Source organism: Podarcis gaigeae (assembly GCF_964106915.1).
Source record: "Podarcis gaigeae genome assembly, chromosome: 6".
Lineage (NCBI taxonomy): Eukaryota > Metazoa > Chordata > Lepidosauria > Squamata > Lacertidae > Podarcis > Podarcis gaigeae.
In genome coordinates, this window is record NC_139682.1 from 59,497,217 (window position 1) to 59,521,812 (window position 24,596).

Here is a 24,596-nt window from a genome sequence, read left to right on the forward strand (position 1 = left end):
GACATTGCAAAAAAAGGAGAAATTTGCATTTGATGTCTCACAGTTTGCATATTTCTATGCCTATGTCAAATTAACTTAGTTCAGCATTGAAATGGCTTCATTTCTAAGGGAAACCATTTCTGCCCCAGATAATTGTAAGAATAGTTTTTAGAGCGTCTTCTTGTAGAACATTAAATTGTTTTAAATTGTTTTTAATGTTACATTTTAAATTGTTCAAGCTCCATACAGTACAGAAATACAGTCCCCAGGGGGAGAAAAAAGTCAATGAGCTTTCAATCAAAGTTCAGTTCTACCCATAAGATTGCCTATAATTTGCAATTCATGGCTACAGCATAATTAGCACCTCCTGTGCAAACACCTGATTTACAATCCACATGGTGCGCTGAACTCTCAGTTCTGTTTTTACAAACCCAGAAACCATAATCCCTGCCCTTGCTGACCTGAAGTTTTTATACATTGGCACTGGAGAACGTTTGGCCTGCAGGCCTAATTAGGCCTGGGATGGGCCCGCGAGACCATTCCCCACAAACCAAAGCCACCTGTGCCACACTTGATGCCCTATGTGATATCTGGCAGGGGGCAAGTACTGGCACAGCTACAAACAAAGGACACATACAAACCATATGGAGTGTAATTCCAATTGTTCATTTGGAAGTGGGGTTCCCTGTCAGTTCCGCTCAGGGAGTCCCAATGGTGCAGGGAGCTTGCTTTCAAGGAGACTCCCTATAAAACAGTGGATCAGCTGATTGGCTGTTACAGCAAACTGGATTGATGGCAAATTGGATTGGTGCTGGGCACTTGCCTTCACAGGGGCTCGCTGTACTGTCAGTCAGCTGATCCAAGGTTACAGGGATCCCCTTTTAACTTTTTCTGCCCACTTCTCAAAAGTTGACCTGCGGAGAGGAGGGGAATTACAGATCTGGCCTACTGGCCAAATCCAGTTTCCATCCCTGCCTTATTTTGTTTTGAGGCAGGCTTGCCAGACCCATAGTGGTAGTTTTGACTTCTTGCTTCCCAAACTTTCCATTTCCCAGCTCAGCCCATAAGCTAACAAATGTTTCTGTCAGCAGTAGAGACACAAATGATATGGCCCACAAATGTCTTTTGACACAGCCCCCTCCTTGCCTGAGAAGGAATCACAGGTTACCCAATCCATAGCATCATTCAGCTGTGGTCAAATGCCATGCCACAGAAGAAGGGCAAAAATCTGGTCGGATGAGAAGGTTGTACTGCTTATAGTTCTCTGGATACAGGAGAGATTTGCACATCAGTTTTGGAAAGATGCCATTTCCATTTGGCTCTCTGAGGTGATTGCCAGTGGGGCTGCCACCTCAGTGCCACCCAGTGGAGGGGGAAAATGGATGCTCTGAAGTTTTTCAAGGCAGTCATCATTAAACATGACATGATTTGTTTGATCTTCAGTGGAACAATTCATAGTTTGTAGTTTGCTAAACAAACACTGGCTTGAGCCCAGAGGTAGGGAATCATGCAGGCTTGAGGATCACTTTGATCTGGTGTGCCAGATCCAAAAGTGGTCATCCCATCATGGACCTGCCTACCTGTCAACCACCTGAAAGCTAGGAAAACAGAGGGGCTTGCAATTGGTGCCGAATTTAAACAATGCTCTGTGCAATACCTGTTCTAAGAGACGAAGCAGGAGTGTGTGCCAAGCCATGTACAGTGGTACCTCGGGTTACAGACGCATCAGGTTACAGATTCCGCCAACCCAGAAATAGTACCTCGGGTTAAGAACTTTGCTTCAGGATGAGAACAGAATTCGTGCTGCGGCAGCCCGAGGCCCCATGAGCTAAAGTGGTGCTTCAGGTTAAGAACAGTTTCAGGTTAAGAACGCACCTCCGGAAAGAATTCAGTTCTTAACCAGAGGTACCACTGTAGTTCGAATGGTCCTTTGGCAGCAGGGATTGCATTTGGTGCTGTTTAAATTTGCTTTGAATGTAAGCCTTGCTGGCATTGGCTGCACTGGGGGGTTCCAATCCCAAGCTCATAATTGGAATCAATTCTAGTAGGGTTTGTATTCAGTGCTAAATTTAAAATCATTGCTGGAGACAAGCTCCACTGGTTTTGGCAGGGAATGGCCCCATTTGGGAACTCCTGTCGGCTCCCAAGTGGTCTGGCCTGGACTTAAAGCAGCACAGCTTGCATTTGGTGCCAAATTTAAACTGTGCCAATTGGAAACCATGTTTGCAAAGAGATGATTGGAGAACAGTCACAATGCTTTCAGTTGCTGCTCCGTACCTACAGCTTTACCTGACATCAGGTGCCTGGGAGGTAGATGCCGCTGGTGAAAAATGTCTTTGCAAGTCAAAGGAGGAACATGGCATGGCAGGCATGGCTTTGGTGTGACATGTATATGTGGTCATTTTTGTCTATGTTGACATTCAGGGGTATACTCTAGACGTTCATAAATGTGGATTGTAGAGATAGGAAAAGGATATTATTGAGGTGATCATGAGAAACTTTCTGTTAAGGGCAATTATACTTGTATTCTCAAGGCAAGATTTAAAAAAATATTAAAAAGCTTATTCTTTCCATAATCGAAATTGTGGCCCTCTGGCTTAAAGCACTCGTCTTAAGTGTCAGTAAAGATGTTATGGATTTCATTAGCTGAGCTTATAGTTGCTACAGTTTGCCAAAACTACCTATCTTAAACCAAAATACCCTTGAAACACAATCCTGCCATAATAAACAGCTGAAGCTTAACTTGCTTTCCCCTTCTTAAATAACCAGTCTGGGTCTGAAGAAACATTTTCTGCCGCTTGTAAAGCTTCCCGTAAACTTTGGCCACGCTTCAAAAGAGGTTCGGCATAAAAGCTGAGGGAATTCCTTACTGTTTGGGTCTGGCAAGGGGTAGATTTAGCAGAAGTTTTGCTTTTGACGCTTTGGCTTTCTTCAATCCTAAATGTTGAGTTGAAACTCAGAAATTAAAGTAGCAGAGTAACACCAGTGTTCATGCAACAACTGTGTTTGTCAAATAACACCCATAGCTGACATGAGAAACTCATGCATTCCTGGTTCATTTATACAGCAGTGGATCTCTCCGGACAACTGACCAAATATTAAGTGTTGCTACCAATGAAGTTGTGCCGTACATGCAAAGACTTGCCCTTGTGCAACAGAACTTCCCTCCCTCTCCTCTTTCTCCACCCTCCCATATGCTCTGGACGGTTGAGGGGAACCCCCAGAACAGATTTGTGGTATCTACGTGAAAGGGACAATTTTCTTGGATACAGTACTATTTTATTTTATTTTGTTCTATTCTTAAATGAATTCTGGAAGAAGAAAAAACAGAATTTGGTTGGCATCGCCACTATATCTTGAAATGTAATTTCCCTGTTTTTTACACGTGGGACATCACAGTAACATTTTTTATTAGTTTAGTTGACCCCTCCATGGCTTAATTTGCCTTATATCTAGATCCATAGACTCCTGTTATGAAAAAGAAGGCAGCATGGGCTTTTGTTGAATACTTGCGTATTTTCAGTACTGTTTGTCTGATCTTGAATTTTGTGAGCCTTAGATGTATATTAAATGTCACAAAAACAATGGTGAGCAAGTGCCAAGGTGATTCTCTGCAGTTCTATTTCTGTGAACAGCAAGTGGATGTTCTTTGTTAAAAGAGTAGAAAAATACCAAAGCCAGTGACATATGATCTATCAGTAGAGCGGGCTTCCAAGCAGAGATTGCCCCAGCAACTCACAGTTCCATGTGTGGTTATGGCTCTGATCAAAAGGTTCCTAAAAGGCAGAAGACTGTTTGCCTGCTATTGTGCTTCTGGTGCTTTCAATAGTTCCCTGCTTGGGTGGGGGCACTCAGTGAAATAAATCTTCTTCCCTGTACTATCAATTATTTCTTCAATGGGTAACTTGCATGTCTCTGGATCAGACTGAAAATCACCTGTCTACCCAAAAAAAATAAAAAAACCACTGCCCAGCTTCTATCTTGAATGGTACACATATACAAATTCCCAGGAAACTCATGAACAAGGCATATAAGTAATGGTCATACCCTTCTTGTTTGTCCCCAGCACCTGGTTTTCAGTGGCATTTTGCTTTGAATATGGAGGTTCTGTTTAGCTATCAGGAATAAGAGAAGTGGGTAGAAACCTCCCTGAATTTCCTTTTTGAAATACAGTGGTGCCCCGCAAGACGAACGCCTCGCAAGACGGAAAACCCGCTAGACGAAAGGGTTTTCCGTTTTGGAGGCGCTTCGCAAAACGAATTTCCCTATGGGCTTGCTTCGCAAGAAGAAAGCCCATAGGGAAATCTCCGGGGACCTCTTTAAATGCTGGCGGTGGGGAGCAAAGCCTTTTCCCCCCCCCTCCGGCCTTCAGAAGAGGTCCAGGAAGGCCGGCGGGGGCCGAAAGTATTTACTCCCCACCGCCAGCATTTTAAAAGCAGTCCGGGATAGCAGGGAAGCGCTTCCCGCTATCCCAGATGGCTTTTGAAGGCAGGCGGGGGGGGAGCAAAGACTTTTGCCCCCCACCCGCCTTCAGAAGAGGTCCTGGACCTCTTCTGAAGGCCCGCGGGGGGCAAAACTCTTTGCTCCCCCCCCGCCTGCCTTCCCGGGAGAGCGGAGAAACGCTGTCCCGGGAAGGCAGGCGGGGGGGAAGCAAAGACTTTCCCCCCCCCCCGCCGGCCTTCAGAAGAGGTCGGGGGACAGACTGTCCCCGGACCTGGTCTGAAAGCGGTTTCCATAGGAACGCGTTGATTGATTTTCAATGCATTCCTATGGGAAACCGTGCTTCGCAAAACGAAAAACTCGCAAGACGAAAAGACTTGCGGAACGAATTAATTTCGTCTTGCGAGGCACCACTGTACAGTGGTATCTTGCGTTACAGATGCTTCAGGTTACAGACTTCGGTAACACAGAAATAGTACCTCGGGTTAAGAACTTTGCTTCAGGATGAGAACAGAAATCGCACAACGGCATTGGGAGACCCCATTAGCTAAAGTGGTACCTCAGGTTAAGAACAGTTTCAGGTTAAGAACGGACCTCCAGAACAAATTAAGTTCTTAACCCGAGGTACCAATGTAGCTGTTTCTACGTGTGCCATCACCATCACGAGCTATGGGGATCAATAATTGTTTGCTACATAAAGAATCTTGTGTATGTGTTTGTCCCAAGCCTGATGCCAGTCATGGGAGAATTACTGCATGTGGTTGTTTCATTGTGAATTTCACCATGAAATATTAGGGCATATGACGTTTAATCTGAAAAAAACAGGAAGCTCACTAATACAGAGTCACTGGAACTGGTTCTCATTGGCTGCTTTCAGAACATGATAAAGCATTTACCATGATGTGCACAAGTCTATGTGAACCTCTGGTCTGAATGCTGCACTCTCACAACACCATAATAAGGTGGAGTTCAGAGTTGTTCATTGCCATTATTGATTAACCACAGTTTATTGTATCAGTCAGCAGGAAAAAAATGGGGTTATGAAGCTAGCTTGCTTCAGTAAACAATAGATAAAATGTAACCATGGTTTAGGTTTGCGCTGTAGCACTAAACTGTGCTTAATTGAAATCAGATGCAAAAGCATTTGATCACATCCTGGCATGTGAACCAGAGGAAGAAAGGGAAGAGTGTGAGTCAAAGGCTCACCTGAGCTCATTCTTGTCACGATAAAGTATGGTTAATCACAACATCTGACTGTAGCCATTATCTTTTCTAGGTGTTTTCAATGTTTTTCTACCCTTCTTCAACGCTAATAGCCAACAACCGAACTCTATAAGCAGCTGCTTTTCTTGTAGCCTCTTTTCTTAATTGTTTCTTTATTTTCTCTTCACACTCAAGCTGGGAACAAGGCATATTGTGGAAACAATGCAAGCTGCAGGGCACAATGTCAACACTCTGTTCATGTGTGGTGGGCTGAGCAAGAACCCTCTCTTTGTGCAGATGCATGCAGACATCACTGGTAAGTTTTGAGGATATGGTTAAGGAACAGGATCTACTACCTTGTCGTTGTTAAGGGAGAAGAGAACACACAGGCCTACAGCACGGGAGGGGAACTCTGTTCTGTACAAAGGCTGCATTCTCCTCAGGGCAGCCTTCCCGGGGCTACATGCCAGTGGTAGGCAGGGCCAGAGCTAAAGTGGGTGGAGCAATGAATGCAAATTTTATCTGTCTACAGCACCTTAGTTTATATATAGACGCCTACAGCCATCTCTGTCCAGACAAGCAAGAGACACTGTCAGAGTTTCTGGACACCTTCCAGCTAGGCAAAAGCATTTGGGGGGCAAGGAGGGCTAATGGTGGGTATGGTCTTTGCAGGATGGATGCGGCCTGGAAAATTGAAACGAGCAGAAAAAGAAATTTAGATTACTGTAACACATTATATGTGGGGCAGCCTCATGGTTCAGAAACTTCAGCGGGTGCAGAATTTAGCAGCCAGGATGCCCACCAGTACAAGATGGTTTGAGCACATCACACCAATCCTGGCCCGACTGCACTGGCTGCCAGTTAGTTTCCTGGGCTGCCTCTCTCCATATGAAGCGACCTGGACCATGAGATCATCATCTGAGGCCCTTCTTTGTGTGCCTCTTCTATGAGAAGTCTGGAGGGTGGTAACACAAGAACAGGCCTTTTCTACTGTGGTTCCAAGTTTGTGGAATAGTCTCCCCAGGGAGACTTGCCTGGTGGCTTTGTTAAATATCTTTAGGGCGGCACTGGGCAAAAACATTCCTTTTCTCCCAGGCCTTTGACTAATTAAGCAATCTATGGCTTTTTAAACTTGGGGGTGTATTGTTTTTTATTATGGTGTGTATTTTTGTGTTTTTCTATTGTAAACCGCTCTGTAATCTTCGCATGAAGGGCAGAATAGAAAATAATAATAATAATAATAATAATAATAATAATAATAATAATAATAATAATAATAATAGAGCTTGGTGAGCCACATTTGGCCACCTGACCTGATGTTCTTCAGTCCCGGCTTTTAGTATGATCAGCTGTGAAGGTTTTATAAATAAAATGCTGCAGTCCTATTAATAACTTTATAAACCATTGTCCATCTGTGCCTCATTAGAATAATTTACACAGAAAATATTTAGTCAGTATGAAAATATTTAGTCCAACCCATCAGAATGTTCTCCAACATAACCCCACATTGATATGAATAGGTGTTGCCAAGGAGCAGTGGTTGTGTGTAAGAGATGTTTCTGGAGGTTCTGAAAAGGAGAACCAGAATTATCAAGGGCTTGAGCAACTCCTCTATGAAGGAAGGTTGCAACATTTGGAACCTTTTAGTTTAGAGAAAAGGTGAGTGAGAGGGAACATTCAGAAAGTGGGTCATGAAAAGTACTTCACAGAGCACATTGATAAACTCCCATAGGAATCAGTGATGACCATCAACCTAGCTAATTAGATCAGGCTCCTCAGCCTCGGCCCTCCAGATGTTTTGGGACTACAACTCCCATGATCCCTAGCTAGCAGGACCAGTGGTCAGGGATGATGGGAATTGTAGTCTCAAAACATCTGGTGGGCCGAGGTTGAGGAATCCTGGATTAGACCAATTCATGGAGAATAAGGTTTATTGACAGTTACTAGCCATGATGGCTATGCTGTGACTTCACAATTGAAGGCAGTAATGCTTCTGTATACCAGTTGCTGGAAACCACAGGAGGGGAGACTGCTCTTGTGTTCTTGTCCTGCTTGCAGGTTTCTCACAAGCCTCTGGTTGGCCACTGTAAGAAGAGGATGCTGGATCTGATGGGCCATTGGCATGATCCAACAAGCTCATATATATAGGTTGAAAATAAATCTGTTAAGATTCATCAATTGTCAGTTAATACCATTGGTTTGAGTGCGTCAAATCTGCGGCAGTAGGTTTGTAAGGGGGTGCCTTTATTTTACAGCAATGTTAATTGATTTGCAAGCTTTCGGCACTTTTTGAGACTCAAACTTTGCACATTTTAACCAGCAGAAACTGCTTAATAAAATGCAATGTGCCCTACTTTAGGGGATGTATTTTATTGGGCCTGCATGACAAAAAACCTTATAGGAAGTTAAGTGTTTGTAAGAAGAACATGTCCCAAATTAGGATAAACCCAGCCTTTATCCAGGGCTATCTTTTAAACATCCATTATGCTGTTATCATATGTTTTTAACCTGTGGAAAACATCTTTCCTTTGTTCTACAGCTTTGAGAGAAAAAACAAAACGATGAACCATACAGATTCTTCCCCCCCCCCCTCTCTCCTCCCCCATTGCCCCCTTCTTAAGAAGAGCCAATGTGGTTTAGATCAAGTTTAAATCTTGGATTCTAGCTATTTAGCAGGGAGATTTGCATCACTTGAACATCAAACCAGACTTGCTACCTTGATGCAGGAAGAAAGATGGGAATCAGCATTATGTAATTACATTTCACAAAAGCAGAAAAGGTGAACCAAATGACACAAGGTCTTGACCTAGGCTGGATGTACACAACAGACTATTGCCACAGTGGTGCTTTCTATTAGTCAAACAAGATTTTATCAAGTCCACACCTTTCCTTATCTAATTCAAATAGCCTTGGAATTGAGAGCTGCTTTCTGATGTCTAAAATTAAAGCTCTATTAATAGATAATTCTGATTAAATTTTAAACCAAGGTTCTTTGACTGTATCTAATGGCCATGTACAATGTAGGACAAAGAGGCCTTTCTGCAGCCTTGGAATTTTTCCTGTTTGTAGGAACTGTGACTGACGGGGGATGTCAGAGTTCATCTGACTAGAATGCTCCGGGTTCTCTTGCCCTCATTAAAATCTATCCGATAAAATAGTTAACATTCCTGTATCAATCCCCTATTCTTCCAGGAAAATTCTGAATATATTACTGTTAAATGGAGGCTCCCATTAGCCAATTATGCAGGCTACCAATAGATAATTTCATAGACCACTTAAAAGCCTCAGATTCATATTGTTCAGATGGTAAGATGAATGCATTCATTGTGAAGGCACTTGCAGAGTAGCAACACAAGCAGCCAAGTTTCAAAGTACATTTCAAACGTGCCAGCTGTAAACTCAATTCTTAATTTAGCTCTCTGGTAAGTTTAAACAAGTTTCTGTGTCAAAACATTTTTGCCACCGAGAACCTCCATATTTCATCCACGCACTGTCTAGGGTCACACTGCTTTCCAGTGTCAGAACTAGCTGGGAGCAAAATAACCCTGAGTGGGAGGTTGGGGGAGAATTCCTGGTCGGCAGCAAAGTTAAGTTCTTCTTTCTTGCTCAATGTAAAAAGAGCAGCGCACGGAAACACCGCTTTACCTTCCCGCCGGAGTGGTGCCTATTTATCTACTTGCACTTTGACGTGCTTTCGAACTGCTAGGTTGGCAGGAGCAGGGTCCCAGCAACGGGAGCTCACCCTGTCGCAGGGATTCGAACCGCTGACCTTCTGATCGGCAAGTCCTAGGCTCTGTGGTTTAACCCACAGCGCCACCCGCGTCCCAAGTACCTTATAGATCCACCCAAGTGCCAGTGCAATCACACAGGCGGCCGTGTCAACAGAGGGTATACAGATAATAATCCTCCAGCTGTTTTTTTTTTTTTTTGCTTTTAATCGTCTTCACGCCGCCCCCACTTTGAGCATTCTAACAGATGTGTGTTGTTTTTGTCTAGGCATGCCTGTTGTCCTGGCCCACGAGGTGGAGTCTGTTTTGACGGGCGCTGCTATTCTCGGAGCCTGTGCTTCTAAAGATTTTGCTTCTCTGCAGGTATGTAATCAGAGGAAGTCTGGATGTGAAAGCTTAAACTCTGCACTTTTCTGCTTGGCCTTGCCTACATTATAATTTAGACTGGGTGGGGAGGAATTGTAGGCTCTGTTCCTCACAAAGCCCAACGCTTTCATCCATAGGTCTATTAACCAGCTTGGCCTGGTTAGGTTAAATAAGGAGATGGGTCTCAAACAATTACATTAGTTTACTACAACTGGGACCTGCAGCAAACTGTCACGGTGTGGAATGCTCCTGTTCAGGACACCAGCCAGCCTATCATGCCCTTTCCATTTCTACTCCATTCCACTCGTCCTCCTCCAAAGGGAAACAGCATAACAGGATGGTAATGGGTGAATTAAGATGGAATTGGCCCTTTTTGCTGTAAAATTGGTGAGTCTGGCCCCAGGGTATTTGCCCACCCACTCGCTTGAATTTCACACTGCTCTAAAAAAAAAATGGTTACAGTAAAGTATGCTATCTAATTAGGCAGATTTCTATATGTGGATATAAAACCCAGGCTTTAACTAGAACATTAAAACTCCACCGTTGGGTAATTTTGCCGAGGAAGAACTACCTTGGACATCTGGTCTCTATATGGCTGCTTTTCAAAGACTTTGGGAAGCCTTCTTTTTCTTATCTCTTGCCACCATATCTGTGCCACAAGCAATGTTGTAGCAAAGGGGAATGAAAACGATGTGTCTCTTCACTGATGCACACCCACACGTGCAAAACGCCCGGGGAGGGTGGGGGGACCAAAATTTCTCCTTCCTTAATCTACAGATTATCTCTTAGTTTCCGGAGAAGAGAAGAAAATCCTTCCTGAGCAAATGTTTGGCCGTATATTATTCTTTTCATTTCTCCAAGCCTTCCCTTCATGGTAATGCCTTCTCATTCATTTTCTAGAAATGCAATAAAACAGACAGATTGTGACCTGCATAGCACAATGCAGGTGTCTTGTTGCTCAATAGAAATACTTGACACACCCTGGAAGCTGAACACTTTATTCCACGCAGCATGTCAAGGATTGGCAGTTATGTTTTATATAATACTTGGTGAAGAAAGCGCTTTGCAGCCACATTCCCAAAAATCTTTTCCCAGTTTGTTCTTAAATAAGAGTAGCCTATCCAGTGTTTCAATGACAATAGCTCATATTTTCAGGTGGAGAAGGTGGGCTGAGAGTGAGCTGGAATATGAGCAAAAAATTCCCATTTCTCTACAACTGATAATGGGCATTAAATGGCCTGAATTGGTGATCATTCCTCTGTGGCTTCTTTTACCCGACAGTTGGATGATTGTATACATTTCAGTGGGCTCTTCAGAATGGAATTGCATGCTCCAGCTCCACTATGTTTCTTCAAGACTTATCTGTTGCTGCTGCTTAGCTAAGCAGCTCTGGAGGTCTACAATTTCCCTTCTCTTAACTCTTTCCTTGTCCATCATTTTCTTCCTTCAGCTCCTCCCCGCAAACAGTTGCTTTCCTCCAGCTCTGGTCCCAGGTCCATGTCCATGATAGAAACAGACCTGGATCCCTTGCTGGAGGTGGGCAGCAGGGAGAGAGTGTTTGTTGGAGGAGGAAAGCAGTGGGTGAGGCTAAAGATTCAAGCACCATTCTTGTGCCCTTTGCTTATCCACAGGCAGCAGGGTTCTGTGGATGTCCTTCGAAGGCGCACTGGAAGTGCGGAAATGAACCTGTAGCTCCACCCTCAGTTTAGCTGCCAAAGAGCCAGCTCCAGCTTTTGCAAAGCAATCCACTCCTACAATTCTAATATACAGTATGCAAGTGACAATGTTGGGGGAAAGAACAAGACCCTGTCTTATTTGGCAATAGCCCAGTTTTATTCTTCACTGTAACTAACTTTTTTGGACAGAGTTGATATATTTGGGGTTAGGATTATTATTGTTTTATAAAAAAACAAACCATGCTGTTTATTTTTCTACTGTGCATTAAATCACTTCAGTTGCGTTTATGCAACCTAATGGCCAGCTTTCTTTTCATCTTGATTTCCTAAAGCGGCCTTTGCTTACTTAGAATTTAGAGAGCTGTGTACAGGGAAGAAGAGTACTGATAGTAATTTACTGGAATCCTTGAACTTGTTGAGACAGAAAATTAGAGGAAGAGAGCATGGAGTTTGAGCAAGCTGATTGCAGATTGGTAGCGTTCCTTCTAAAGGCTGGTGGAAGTACCGGTCCTGCAGTGATAGGCCTTCCCCTCCCCCCTCGCTGTGAACTTTTGGCACGCCTCTTAACAACAACTTATCTATTAAGTCATTAACTGCAGTTCAAAAGAGTTAATTTTAATAATAGCTTTCCCCTCTGGAAAGATGTTTAATGACAATGGCAATTTGGCTAGGCTATAAAGAGGTTTGGATGCTCAGGCAAACAAGTAGATATTGCGCCTTTGTGCTTCAGTATCAGGCAGTGCTATTCGCACAACAGGTTGTGCATATGGAACGTCCCCTGACGGCTGAGTGAGTGGAAGGACCCTCTCACGGTGGGCGGCTTTCTGCACTGAATTTTCAGCTTCACCAAGCAAGCTGCTGTTTGTTGAAACGCTTCCAAAACTGAGACTTTCCTGCAAATTTAACAGCCTTGTTATCATGAGGATACATGAACCCAAGGCTGCCATTACTTTTCCAGAGTGCCAAGCAGTTCTCCTGATCTGTAGCCACCCCATCTCTTTTCTTTTGTTTGACTGTATACCTTTAAAGAGGAGGAAGAGGTAGGCACCATGTTTTAATAGCTTAGTAGACCACATTGGAAGAACCATAGACTTGTGTCTATTGAATCAGTCCAAGACTCCTACACTCATCTCATAAAAAACAACAACTAAAAAACTCTTATATAAACCAGGATAAATTCCTAATTAGTTGCTGTAATCATCTTGTGTAAACATAATAATGAAAAAGAAAAGTTAATTAATCATTTTGTTGGCTTGCTGTTAATACATCTCTTACTGAAAGTCTCCCAGAGTGTCAAGGCATATCTTAATTTCTATTTCTTTAATCATGGGGCTGTTGTTGGGCAAAGACGAGAGAGATCAGGTTCTGAAAAGTCGTGTTGGCAGGCAGAACTAGGTTAAGATGCCCTAATCACCTTGTTTCATTATTTGCCAAGAACTGGGCTAAGTTCACACTTGCATTGTCAGGCTATAATTTAAAACAGAGTTAACTAAGAACATTTTGGATAAGAACAAGTGCCTTCTTTTTTCCTTAATGCTCTGGATAGATACTCTGGGTTTCTTTTTACTAATTTGGTCAGTACCCTTCCCCACAGAAGCAGAAGCCATTCTTTTTACCTACGGACCAAATGGGGAAAGTGAATGCACACATCACAAAAAGCAGCCTCAGTATGGATATAGGGACCATTTTCATAACTTAGCGCAAAACTCAGGATTTCCTAAGTGAGGCCAGCTGACGTTGTAATGGCACAAGGTAGAACTAGTGCAGCCTTTGTTGGCAGCTATTTTGATGCACCTGTTGGTTTCCATATCAAGTTCTTTGTTTTCTGGTTTGTCTGGCAACAGATTTGCCAGGGAGAACTCTTTTCTAATAATAAAGATGAGAAACATTTCTGACAATGATACTAGTTTGTTTCCTGTATTCTACCTAGTCCCTATTGTAAAATGGTTTATTCTTCTGGTAGCTCGCATCTTGACATGATATCAAAGGAACCTCTGCTTCTCTAACTGCTCATCAAGAATCAAAATCTCAAAAGTGCTTGGATTCACCGCTAGCAGACTCTTCTTAAATTCCTCAAAAACTATTGCCTTGACAGGGAACTTTAAAGAAGGCAAGGAAGTGGTATTATCCATCCTCTTCCCTAGGGGTATCTTAATATAGCTGTTATTTCTTTCAGGGTGTTTCTTCAAGAAAATAGAAACTCATAACATGACCAGAGCTCTAAAAGTGACCCCTCTGCAATATGGTTGTAATACTTGTGTTGGTGCATCCATTGCAGATTCATCTAATTCAATATTTTTTTTTTTAGCACACGTGTGCATTCGTACACACCTGAAAAAGTGTGCTTTGGTTCTGTAAGTGTAATAGTGATACATGCACCAAGCGGATGGGATTTATCTGCAGCTCCCCCACGTGTGTATGCAAATGGACATTTCCTTTCATATAACATTGCAGTTTTAGTCATATATATTTCAGCTCTCACATCAGTGTTAATGGGGCTTTGTAGGAGGGGTTGTGGTTTTTTTTAGGTATATGGTTTTCCTTTGTGCTGGTATGGGATGAGCAATTCCTTGTCTGCTGGAGTAACTGACCTGGAGGCGTGATGGGAGGTCCCCACAATTTACAGATTCAGCATGGCTTTAGGATAGCGTGATGTTCTCACAAGCAGGTTCAGATCATTAGCCTCATGTGCCATTGCTGTTTACCTGACATTCGATACGGGTTGACATCTGTTGCCCATCTCTCTTACTGAGCACTTGCTTTGCTTTACTTACGGCTGTGCTCTGGTAGCACCACCAGAGAAGAAAGAAAGATATTTTATCCCTGTTCTTCTTGAGCAAAAGCAGTTTGCAGGTCACCCCTAATTTGTTAGACTCGGTAACATTCTGTCATGCTGGTTTCTCCCCTAAGCAAATGAATCAGGGGCGAAATTTAAAGAAACCTGCCGATACATCTCCTAGCTTGAAAGCGTTTCCATCAAAATGCTATGTCATCTATGTTAGGTGCTGTCATGCACTTGATGTATTACCAGATTGGTACGTGCTGTACAGTAGTGTTTTGTTAGTTGTTGCACTGCATGATTTGTAGCCATTTTATACCTATAGCAATTAATAGATAAAAACTTGTCTAAGCAAAAGCTGCAGGCTGTAACAGTGGGTCACAGTTGTCCCGGACTATAAAGTGCAGCGCAACAGTAATCAGTGCCTATAAAGAAGAATTAATTACATTCACTTCAGCTTGGGCCTTCCCCCCCCCCCCCTGCACATAATTGCCACGGGGATAGTTGGAGAGGGGGCTAAGCCTGCTTTCCCTGCATGCTGTGAAATGTGCATGGCAATTAGTCCCATTTATGTGAAAGGGACCTTTTCTCTAAGCTTAATTATTGTATGTGTGTGGTCAGTTTTCAGGAGATGGAAACCAGGGAGGGAAGGACTAACCCTACACTGCCATTCTTGCATGCTGCAAACCTGCACATAACCCCCACATGGCACATTTACAGCCAGATTGCTACCTTTTCCTATAGCCCAATTCGGCTGTAATAGTAAGCTATGGTTTAGTGGTACCTGCACAAGCTTTGGGGTCATGTGCTCCCCACTGCTCTGACTCAGTTATGTGGCAAACAGAAGCATCTGCTTCCATTGTAAAATAGGGCTGTATCCAAAGCACCAGCCCAGTCTGCAAAGAATAAACTGAAGACAGGGTGTTTCCTCCTGAATTATGTAGCCCTGGTTCACTTTGCCGTTTCAGGTTAGGCAGAGGCCCTTAAGGTTAAGGAGTGATTTGAGGTTCCCATTTCTGTCTTTTGTTGCCAAGAAGGAGAGGGGAGAAGCCCCGCATTTACTCACCAGGCACTCTGGAGTTAATGTGAAGAACACAGCCAAGAAATGAAGGGAGGCATTAGGTTTGGATTTCATACATTGTAATATATAAACCAATAGCCAATGGAAGGACCGACTTCATTTTACTCTGTTTTAAAGTTAAGTTTATCATTACATTTTATGGTATTACACACGAACACAAATAAACACAAATATACAAAACTTAATGCTGCCATTTCAGAGGGCAGTGGTGGTGGGCTCTGACAGACTGCTTCTGCTTCAGTTTAAGGCACCAATTTAAGCATTAGAAGGGACACATGAGGAAGGGTGAAGGAGTACAGCCCACTGTCCTCAGAGGCGCTGGCATTAAAAAGTAGTTGTAGTTTTTTAAAGGAAAACACAAACCTCTAGTGCCAATTGGCAAAGAGTAGGCTGGGTTCCCACCAGCCAAAATGGCCACTCCCTGTTTTGGTTTTGTTTTTTTGCAGTGAAGGGACAACTTCAAGTTTCAGAGGTAAACTTAGAATTTTTTTACCAGCTCTACTTCTATGCTAATCAAATTTTATCATCACACTCAAACTCTGAAGAACTTGGGTTAGTTTGAATTGTGGTTAGTGAGCAAGTCAGGATCACAACCTGTGGTTTGAACCTGGCTTTATTAAACTAAGTTTAAACAGAGTTTCCCTGAGTTTGTACGTGGTGAGTTTAAATGTGCAAGTGGAAGCTTCCAGTTTCCATTTCGTCACTGTGCCCGAGGTGAGAGGGGAGCACTCGTGCCTTGAGAGTTGCTGCTTGTAAACACTGTACAAAGTCATTGACTAGCATTATGCCTGAAAAGCAACTGTGTGATATTTGGTGCTGCCTACTCACATGGGGCATGCCAAAGTCTCGGGAATATGGTAAAGCAAACCAGTGGAGACTATTGAAAGTCTTCAAAGTAGATGGTAAAATGTGCAACTCTCATAAAAAATGTATCATTGAAATTACGTTTTTGGTATTGGCAGTTGGAGGTCAGTCTGACATATCTGCTTGTTATTTCTGGGGTGTTTGGGTTTGTTTGTTTTTAACGCAGGCAGATTTTTGAATTTATTACTTACCATTTAATAGTTAAGGATTAAAAAAAACCGCACACACGCAATTTATTACTTACCATTTATAGTTATGGACTGAGCAGGCTATAAAATCATTGGAAAATGCTACAGATATCCATTTACTGCATTTTTTTAACATGTAAGGGTTCAGTAGGGGTTGGAGGTCATCCTGCCATTATTGTTATTTAACAATGACAGCCCTGTGCCAGCTGTTTGCTCAGTATTCTGCAAGGCGTAATGGAGGCACATCAGTTCCAAGTATATTTTGTTTTATTTGAGCTTAGCTTAGAGTTTGTTTTTTTAAAAAAATGTATTTTAATCTTTCCTGGTTTTGAGGCAAGGCCCTCTTGGACTTGGACTCATATGTAACAACAAGATGCTGACCAACCAAGTAGCAAAAAAACACATTGCAATCCTAAGCACCTTTACTTAAAAGTACAGTGGTACCTCAGTTTAAGAACTTAATTCGTTCTGGAGGTCCGTTCTTAACCTGAAACTGTTCTTAACCTGAGGTACCACTTTAGCTAATGGGGCTTCGTGCTGCCGCTGCATGATTTCTGTTCTCATCCTGAAGCAAAGTTCTTAACCCGAGATACTATTTCTGGGTTAGCGGAGTCTGTAACCTGAAGTGTCTGTAACCTGAAGCGTCTGTAACCCAAGGTACCACTGTAATGCTCAAACTTGTCCTTTGTATTCATGCGCATAAGGAATTTTGTAAATGCCCTTTGCATGATAAAGCACTGCTAAATATTCTTGTTCCACCACTGCAATAAAACATCTGCTACAAAACGTCTTTATAAGCACAGACACTTTAGGTTTTCAGCCTTACTGCTGGTTATATGATGAGTAGGGCACTTGGTTCAGCCTGAATTAGAGGTATGTGGACCACCATTGTTATAAAAGCATTCCTAGAGAATTCTCATGCACTTGCAAAGTCCACCTGTCAGACAAAGCCAAGCACCTTTTCCCAAATGTGGTAGCTCTACATATGGAGCAACATTTCAAAGAAAGAATGAGGACTGAATGCATCCATGTCCAGTGCCTGCATTTGTTCTTCCTCTTCTTGACCCTAATGCTTTATTCCTTCACTATTCATCCTGCCTGTGTGGTGTTGTTGAACCCCATGAAAAGTAACTAGCACCCCAATCAGAAACACGGTGCCCTTTGAAATCACATTATATGTTTGTTGCAGGGAACACGGGTGTAACAGCAGTGTTTCCTGCAGAAATTACACCCACGAGCCCATGTCTGATAACAGTGACTAGACTAGGGGACATGAGATTCTTAAAGATAAGTGACTACAAGCCTGTATGACAACCACAGTCAATGGTTTGCTGCATAAGGAAACACTGTTGTAACACTGGCATTTTCCTTTTTAAAAAAATATTTTTTATTTGATTTTACAAATATAAAATTATATCAATACAACCACACATCAACAGTTGAAGATTCCTCCGAGTCTCTGGACTTCCCACCTTCCCCTGCATGGGTCCTATTGTTAAACCTTTTCTACTGCATCTTTTTCAATAGTTCAGTAGTCCATGTTTTATATTACTCCATTATCTCCATAATACTTGCTACATTACAAGTGTTATTGCAATCCGGCTAATGTTTTCATCTGCCTACAGTGGTCTCCAAGGTAAATTAAAAAAAATTCCCCATTCTTTGTTGAAGTTTTGGTTCTTCTTAGTTCTTGAGCTTTCCGGTCTACAGTGGTACCTCAGGTTACATACGCTTCAGGTTACATATGCTTCAGGTTACAGACTCCGCTAACCCAGGAATAGTACCTCGGGTTAAGAAATTTGCTTCAGGTGGAGAACAGAAATCGTGCAGCGACGGCACAGTGGCAGCAGGAGGCTCCATTAGCTAAAGTGGTGCTTCAGGTTAAGAACAGTTTCAGGTTAAGAATGGACCTCCAGAACAAATTAAGTACTTAACCTGAGGTACCACTGTATTTTGGCATAGTCCAACAGTTTAATTTGTCATTCTTCTCTGGTAGGGACTTTATCTTCTTTCCATCTTTAACACTGGCATTTTCCATAGCAGTAGGCAGAGCCACTGATTCCACAAAGCCCATTTAGAAAGGGGTGTTGGGATAAAATAGTTCAAGCATCCTGTTTATGACAGAGGTATGCCTATAAATCTCCCCCTAAAGGAGAGAGTGGAGTTACTGTTAAGACAAAGTACTGTATATAAATCAGTGAAGACCATTGCTCCAGAACATACCAGTTTCCATAATTAGATTAAAATATAATGTGTATTCCAATAATGTTATTAGAATATTAAAACAATTGCATGTTTAAAGTATTGTGGGATTAATTGAAGTTATCCAAAATTTGTAAAGTATTGGGATTTATTCTGTATAGAGGCATAATTCCTCCTGAAATACCTTACAGTGAGAACCATTTTTTCAACTACTGAGAAAATAGTGCAATTGCAAAAGTGAGGGTAGGGCAGGATAGCTGCTGATGTTGTTGTCGTTTCATAGCTTCTCCAAGTTAGCTGTCTCTTTTTCAGAGAGTGCCTTCCTTAATTATGTGTGCTGTATTACAGGCAAATTGAATAGTCTGGCCGCCCTTCCCTCTAGCTAAGCTGAAGGGAAACTTCAAGACGTATGCTAGGGAGTTGGAAACTCAATCCACCACATTAATTCCCCATCTGGGATTTGAACTCTTGCAATGCCAGTGCAGGAGATCAGAGTGTTCTGTAAGGAAACACAGGCATGTAGAGTCACTGTGCTAGCTGTCTGAAATGCCTGTGTGTGTGTTTTTTTTTAATGAATTTTTTTCAAAGGACACGATGATTACTTCGTCTGGGGATTTGACACCAGCAATCCGAACCACCAGGACATACTTCGGCAAGCCTTCCTCATAAGGATGTTTGCTACCCCGCACGTACAGTTTCTGCTCTTTATCTTGGAAGGTGACGGTGACAGTCAGGCTGCAGCTCTAAGCATCCATACACAGAAACATGCCCTACTGAAATCACTGAGGCTTCCTTTGGCAGAAACGTGAATGGCTTAGGAGCACATGATTCTGTAACATGTTGAAGCTGAGCAGGCATGGATCAGGCCAGGAGGCCATTGAGAGTTCTGCAAGTTTCCAATAAAAAGAGACAGAAAATCTGGCACACTCATACTCAGCTGATTAAAAATTCATGCACATTGCTCTGTAGTGCACTACTGGGTTACTAGTAGCTCAATACATGAACTTCCTCCATTAATATGTATTGGACGTGAGGTGGTTTAGACTCTTGTCATCATTTGATGCCATAGCCATCTAATGATGACCGCACATGTGTGGACTTGCCTTTGGCTGATATTTTAAGCGTTGTCTCCTCCCAGGTATAGAAATCAGCTTCATAACCCTTGCTCTATACCGCCACCACACACCTAAAATCAGATAAATGGTCACACAAGACAGGGCCTTTTGAGTTTGGCACCTAGTCTTTGAAATTCCTCTGAAGAAGTCTGCTTAGCCCCTTCAGCGCTTATTTCTTCCCCTACTTATTTTCTATGGCTATTTTTCACTGGCTCTTATTTCAGTGTGGTTTTTTCATTTAAATAATAGCTAGTTATTATTTCTGCTTATGTGAAGTCTGTCTTATTCTGTTGCTTCTCAGTAGGAACACCATGAACCACAAATCCAGAATCTCAGTCAAGAGAGATGTGGTTTCTTCTGCTAGTCAGCAGACCAGATGAGGGATCTGTATATGGTAGTAGATCACCTACTTGGTGAGACACACATATCTATGGGATTGTTTTGGATATAGATGACTTTTGTTGTGTTATTAGTTTGTTTTACACAATTAATACAAAACAAAGCATATGTATCAAAATATTACAAGAGAGAGAAGAAATATCCCACAAAATTTACAATGCATTAGTTATTACAAAGATAATTATATACAATATACACAACTGCATAATAAAAAGTGGGCAATACAAATGGTATCTAGCTTATTAGTCTTCCTACTACAAACTTACCATAATCATTTAAACTTAAGGTATTGATTAGAATAGATAGATTTACTCAAAACTGACAATTTAAGAAGGTTATTGACAAGCTGCAATGTGTTCAGAGGAGGGCAACCAATATGAAAAAGGGAACAGTTGATAGAGTTGGGTATGTTTAGCTCAGAAAAGAGTAAACTGAGAGGAGATATGATAGCCATTTTCAAACATCTAACGGGTTGTCACATGGAAGATGGAGCAAGCTTGTTTTCTCCTGCTCCAGAGACAGGAGATGGTGGAGTTTTTTAAGCAGAAGTTGGAAGGTCACCCGGCACATAGAATTTAGTTAAAATTCCTGCATCGCAAGGTGTTGGAGTAGATAAGCCTCAGTGCTCCTTCCAACTCTACAATACTATGATTCTATGTACTTAGGATTTACATCCATTTGAGTATACTTAAGAGTTGAACCCATTTTATATACAGCTCATTCCTTTGGTATTATAGCTCTGCTCTGACCTCTCAAAAACAACTTTTACTCAGGTATTTTACTGAGGACAATACTGGTTGGTTGGTTGGTTGGGTTTTTTCCACTGTACAAATGGCTTTTATTTATTGGCACAACATAGCTTATTATCTGTCTTTTAACTTCACATAGATTAGGTTACAAGGGGAGGGTGGAGGGAGGAGACGAGAGCTGAGCATTGATGGTAAATGAGATGTGTTAGCCTCTGTGATGGGAGATGTCACTTAGCTTAGGGGAACAGGATGATTAATTGCTCTAAAGAGGCGACATATTCTTGAAGCTCTTGGAAATAATAAAGAACTTGCTATTCATCTTATTTTCAAAACTTGATGCACCAATTTCTCTGTATTTTCGGGAAATGGGGGCTGAGCAATCTATTAATTTCGCAGGAGCTCCACCTGTGGAACAATAATTGAAGTGCAACGCAAAGTTTTAGCAGCAGCTTTTCCAGTTACCTTTTAAATTGCCGGTATTTGAAAAAGAGGGGGGACATCTGTGCAGAAGCAAGCAGTAAAGCAAGACAGCAGTCACAACATTTACACAGGAGGTGTAACTTAGGCAGGCTCCATCCACAATATACATTTAAAGCTGTATCATACCACATTAAGCAGTCAGCCCCAAAGACTCCTGAGAACAGTAGCTTGTTAAAAGTGCTGAGAGTTGGTCTCCTCGCAGAGATACAGTTTCCAGAGTGGTTTAACAATCAGTCCATCTTTCCTGGAAACTCTGGATTGATTTTAGGGGAGGAAACTAAGCTATGTGTAGCAACTGTATTTGATAGGCTTTGGGGCCCTTATGCAAACATGTTTCTGTGGGGAAGGAGGAAGCCAATTTATAATAGGGATGTCCCACTTCCCAGGCATATAAATCAGTATTTCTGTTTCTCTTCATTTTTGTGCCATGTCTGGTCCTAAATTTTATTCTGGAACCACATGGTGCTTGTGTTTCAGGAGGTGCTCATTCTGTCTTCTACCATATTGCTAGCAGGCAGGCACAGCCTGTAGTAACACTAGTCCTTAGTGAATAAGGTGGTCTGGCTTCATACCCTTTCAGAAACGGGCTCTTTGACACACTCTGCATCTGAATTCTACCCCGCACAAAAGGTGATTGATTTTAGATCATTTGAGAGTCACATAAAGGCATTTTTAGGGCCTTTGGAGAAATTTGAATGCAAGTTTCAGAGGACTACTTCTATACAGGTAAAACATTCCTTTCTCTCTCATCACTTCCATGGTGCTCACAGTCCTTCCCTTGCCCCGTTGGATCCTTGGCTCATTGTAATGAGCATTAGGAACTCTTTTTAGATAAGGTTTTTACAAGAAAAAGAAAGCCCCCAGTTTTGGATTCTTTCATTTCATTTATATCTCGCTACAGTGGCATAGCTACAGGCTCGGCACTTGGTCCCATTGTTTAGTAGCATGTGCCAAAAGCAGCCAGTGCAGCTGGAGGTGCATTGCAAGTATTGGACAGTGCGCATTTTGCCAGCGCAGCGTAGTAAGAAGTAAGCATGAAAGAAAGAGGTAAACATTGTATTAAAGCCAAGACAGGAAGTTATTTTATTCCTCCAAAAAGCTGAGTGTGCACAAAAGTTCCCACGCTTTATGAAAGGGTTTGCCTCCTAGGTCCCATTGCCAAGAGTAATTCCTTCTCTTTCATTACGCATTGTGGCTCTTCGTGGTGGTTAAACATGTGGTCCATGGTTCACATGTGCATTTCATGTGCCTGCTCTGAAGCATTTCATCTTCACGTCGTTGTTGTCCCCCCCCCCCCCAATGACTGTGAGTCTTGGATTGCAGCTTTGTCCTTTTGAAAACTGTGATAAAAAATAAAAGGTTAATGTTCAGGTCCATTTATTTGTTGTGCAGGGCTGAAATATGATACAGTACAAGATTCCTGTTCCAGACAAATATATCTACTCATGCTTAAAGCTGTAGCCATCTTTTTCAAAACTCTTTAGAAATATTTCTGCAGGCTGTGTTTTAAGGTATGCTTTCACTGGGAAATGTTGTATTAGAAGCCAACTTTAAATGCTGCTGTGCATTACCATCAAATCAAATCACCGAGAGGCCTTGAAAAGCATCTCCAAGGTTCTGACGTCTCGGAAGGCGTCGGACAGCATCTCCGAAGTCTTGTGAGTCCTTGGACATGGCTTCCAGTGCTTCCCAAGGCAGCAGAAGTTGCATTGGGGGCCCTGTAAATGAACCAAGGCTTTGGTTCATTTATCGGAGGCAAACCTAGAAACACTGAGCCCTCCTGTTTGAACCAGAGAATGCTTAACCAGAGCCCAGCAAGTAAATGAAAGAAATATACAGCATGCCCCTAGATAACAGTTCGAGAGTGACATTATTTTGTAAAGCCTGGCAGTTTTCATTTTAAAATTAGGGTTCTCCTCAGGTAAAATGAAATGCCAGGCAGTTTTGGGGTTCACATATTTCCACAGTTAGTTGTATTATGTGATTTAAGTTCCTTGTTTTTGGCATACAGGCAAAAACATATACACACTGTAGTTGCATTAGAAGGGTTCACAGATGGTCTCTCAAGATTCTCAAGTCTGGACTCACCATTTGCAATGGCTGTACCATGTTTTTTTGTTATTGCCCTATCTAGTAGCAGCATCCTCCACGCAAGGGTGGACTTTGGTAATATGGTGCCCTGAGTGAGGGCGAAATTTGGTAGGCCTCCACTGGAATATTTCTTATTTTCACAATAATTACTTTTGTATTTTTTATTTCACGCCTCTTTGACTCAGAGCCCTCTTCAGGGGAACTGCCCACACCACCCTAAATCTAGGCACTGTTCTACAAGACCCCTAATGTCATTCCTGGGCATTGGAGTGGGGCCAATACAAGAAATATGGTAGAGATTGTTTGGCTATAATCCTGACAGTGGCCATTTTCTAAGGGGTGAGGAAAAGGAAAATGTCTTCTGAGAAATTTCAGCTGAACTCTAATCTGTTTCAAGATACCTGTCATTAACAGAACTAAACTTTAAGACAAATTTACTCAAATAGCCTCAAGTAAAAAGAAAATACCTTGAAAATGGTACAGGGAAGACAATGAGAACTTGTTTTTTCTTGGATAAATGATCTCTCCTCTCTGTGTGGCTTCAGTTTATTTTCTCAGAAAATACCTTTGAACTAGGGATTAGTTGTGTTTCGGATTCATTCCATTAAGCCATTTTCACAGTCTGAAATTGCTGCTAATGGGAAGAAATGTGTGGTTTGAAATGTGCAGTGTTGGATCAGCTAACTAGTTTTTGCAAAAGAACAGCTAATAAATTAAAAAAAAGAGTAGATGAGAGCTGTGGAGAGAGGTGAAACACCTGTAGAGATAAGAGCTTAAGTAAGAAATATTCGTGCAGTTTTGGCACCTGTTGCCCTGGCACAGTATGCTTGAATAATCACTGAAAAGGTCCAGATTTTAGCCAAGTTCTATACAAATTCAAAGCCAATTCTGTACACACTTACCTGGGAGGAAGTCCTAGTAAACACCTGTCTAGGCAGAGGTTCTGTTCAAGTCCTTCTGAGACACTGTCCTGTCAGCTGTAGGATTTGGGGCAACAGTCTTCTTCTGCTTTTTCTTTTTCTTTTTTTTTCTTTTTTCTTTTTTTTCTTTTTTTTTTTTTTTTTGCTCTGGAGGAACCTGAGGGGAAAACTATTCTTAGGCTCTCTTCTCTGGAGGTGTAAGGTTTCCTAATCCCCAGAGCATCTCTAGTCCTGTGCTGTATGAGAACTAGTCAGAGCTCAACACTGGAGGTCTGTGCAAGGGCATTTCTTTCACCCATGCTGCCCTTGCTACAATTCCAGGGCCCACAGATTACC

The 24,596-nt window shown here is 42.2% G+C and overlaps 1 protein-coding gene across 2 annotated transcripts in view; it reads left to right on the forward strand.

Moving 5' to 3' along the window:
• The window catches only part of FGGY (FGGY carbohydrate kinase domain containing), a 140,661-nt gene that overhangs the window by 97,226 nt on the left and 18,839 nt on the right, over positions 1–24,596 (forward strand). For both annotated transcript variants that reach the window (XM_083742784.1, XM_083742785.1), the window contains exons 13-14: positions 5,818–5,938; positions 9,619–9,713. In XM_083742784.1, the coding sequence (XP_083598910.1) occupies positions 5,818–5,938; positions 9,619–9,713 (216 nt within the window). The remainder of the gene's footprint in view (positions 1–5,817; positions 5,939–9,618; positions 9,714–24,596) is intronic.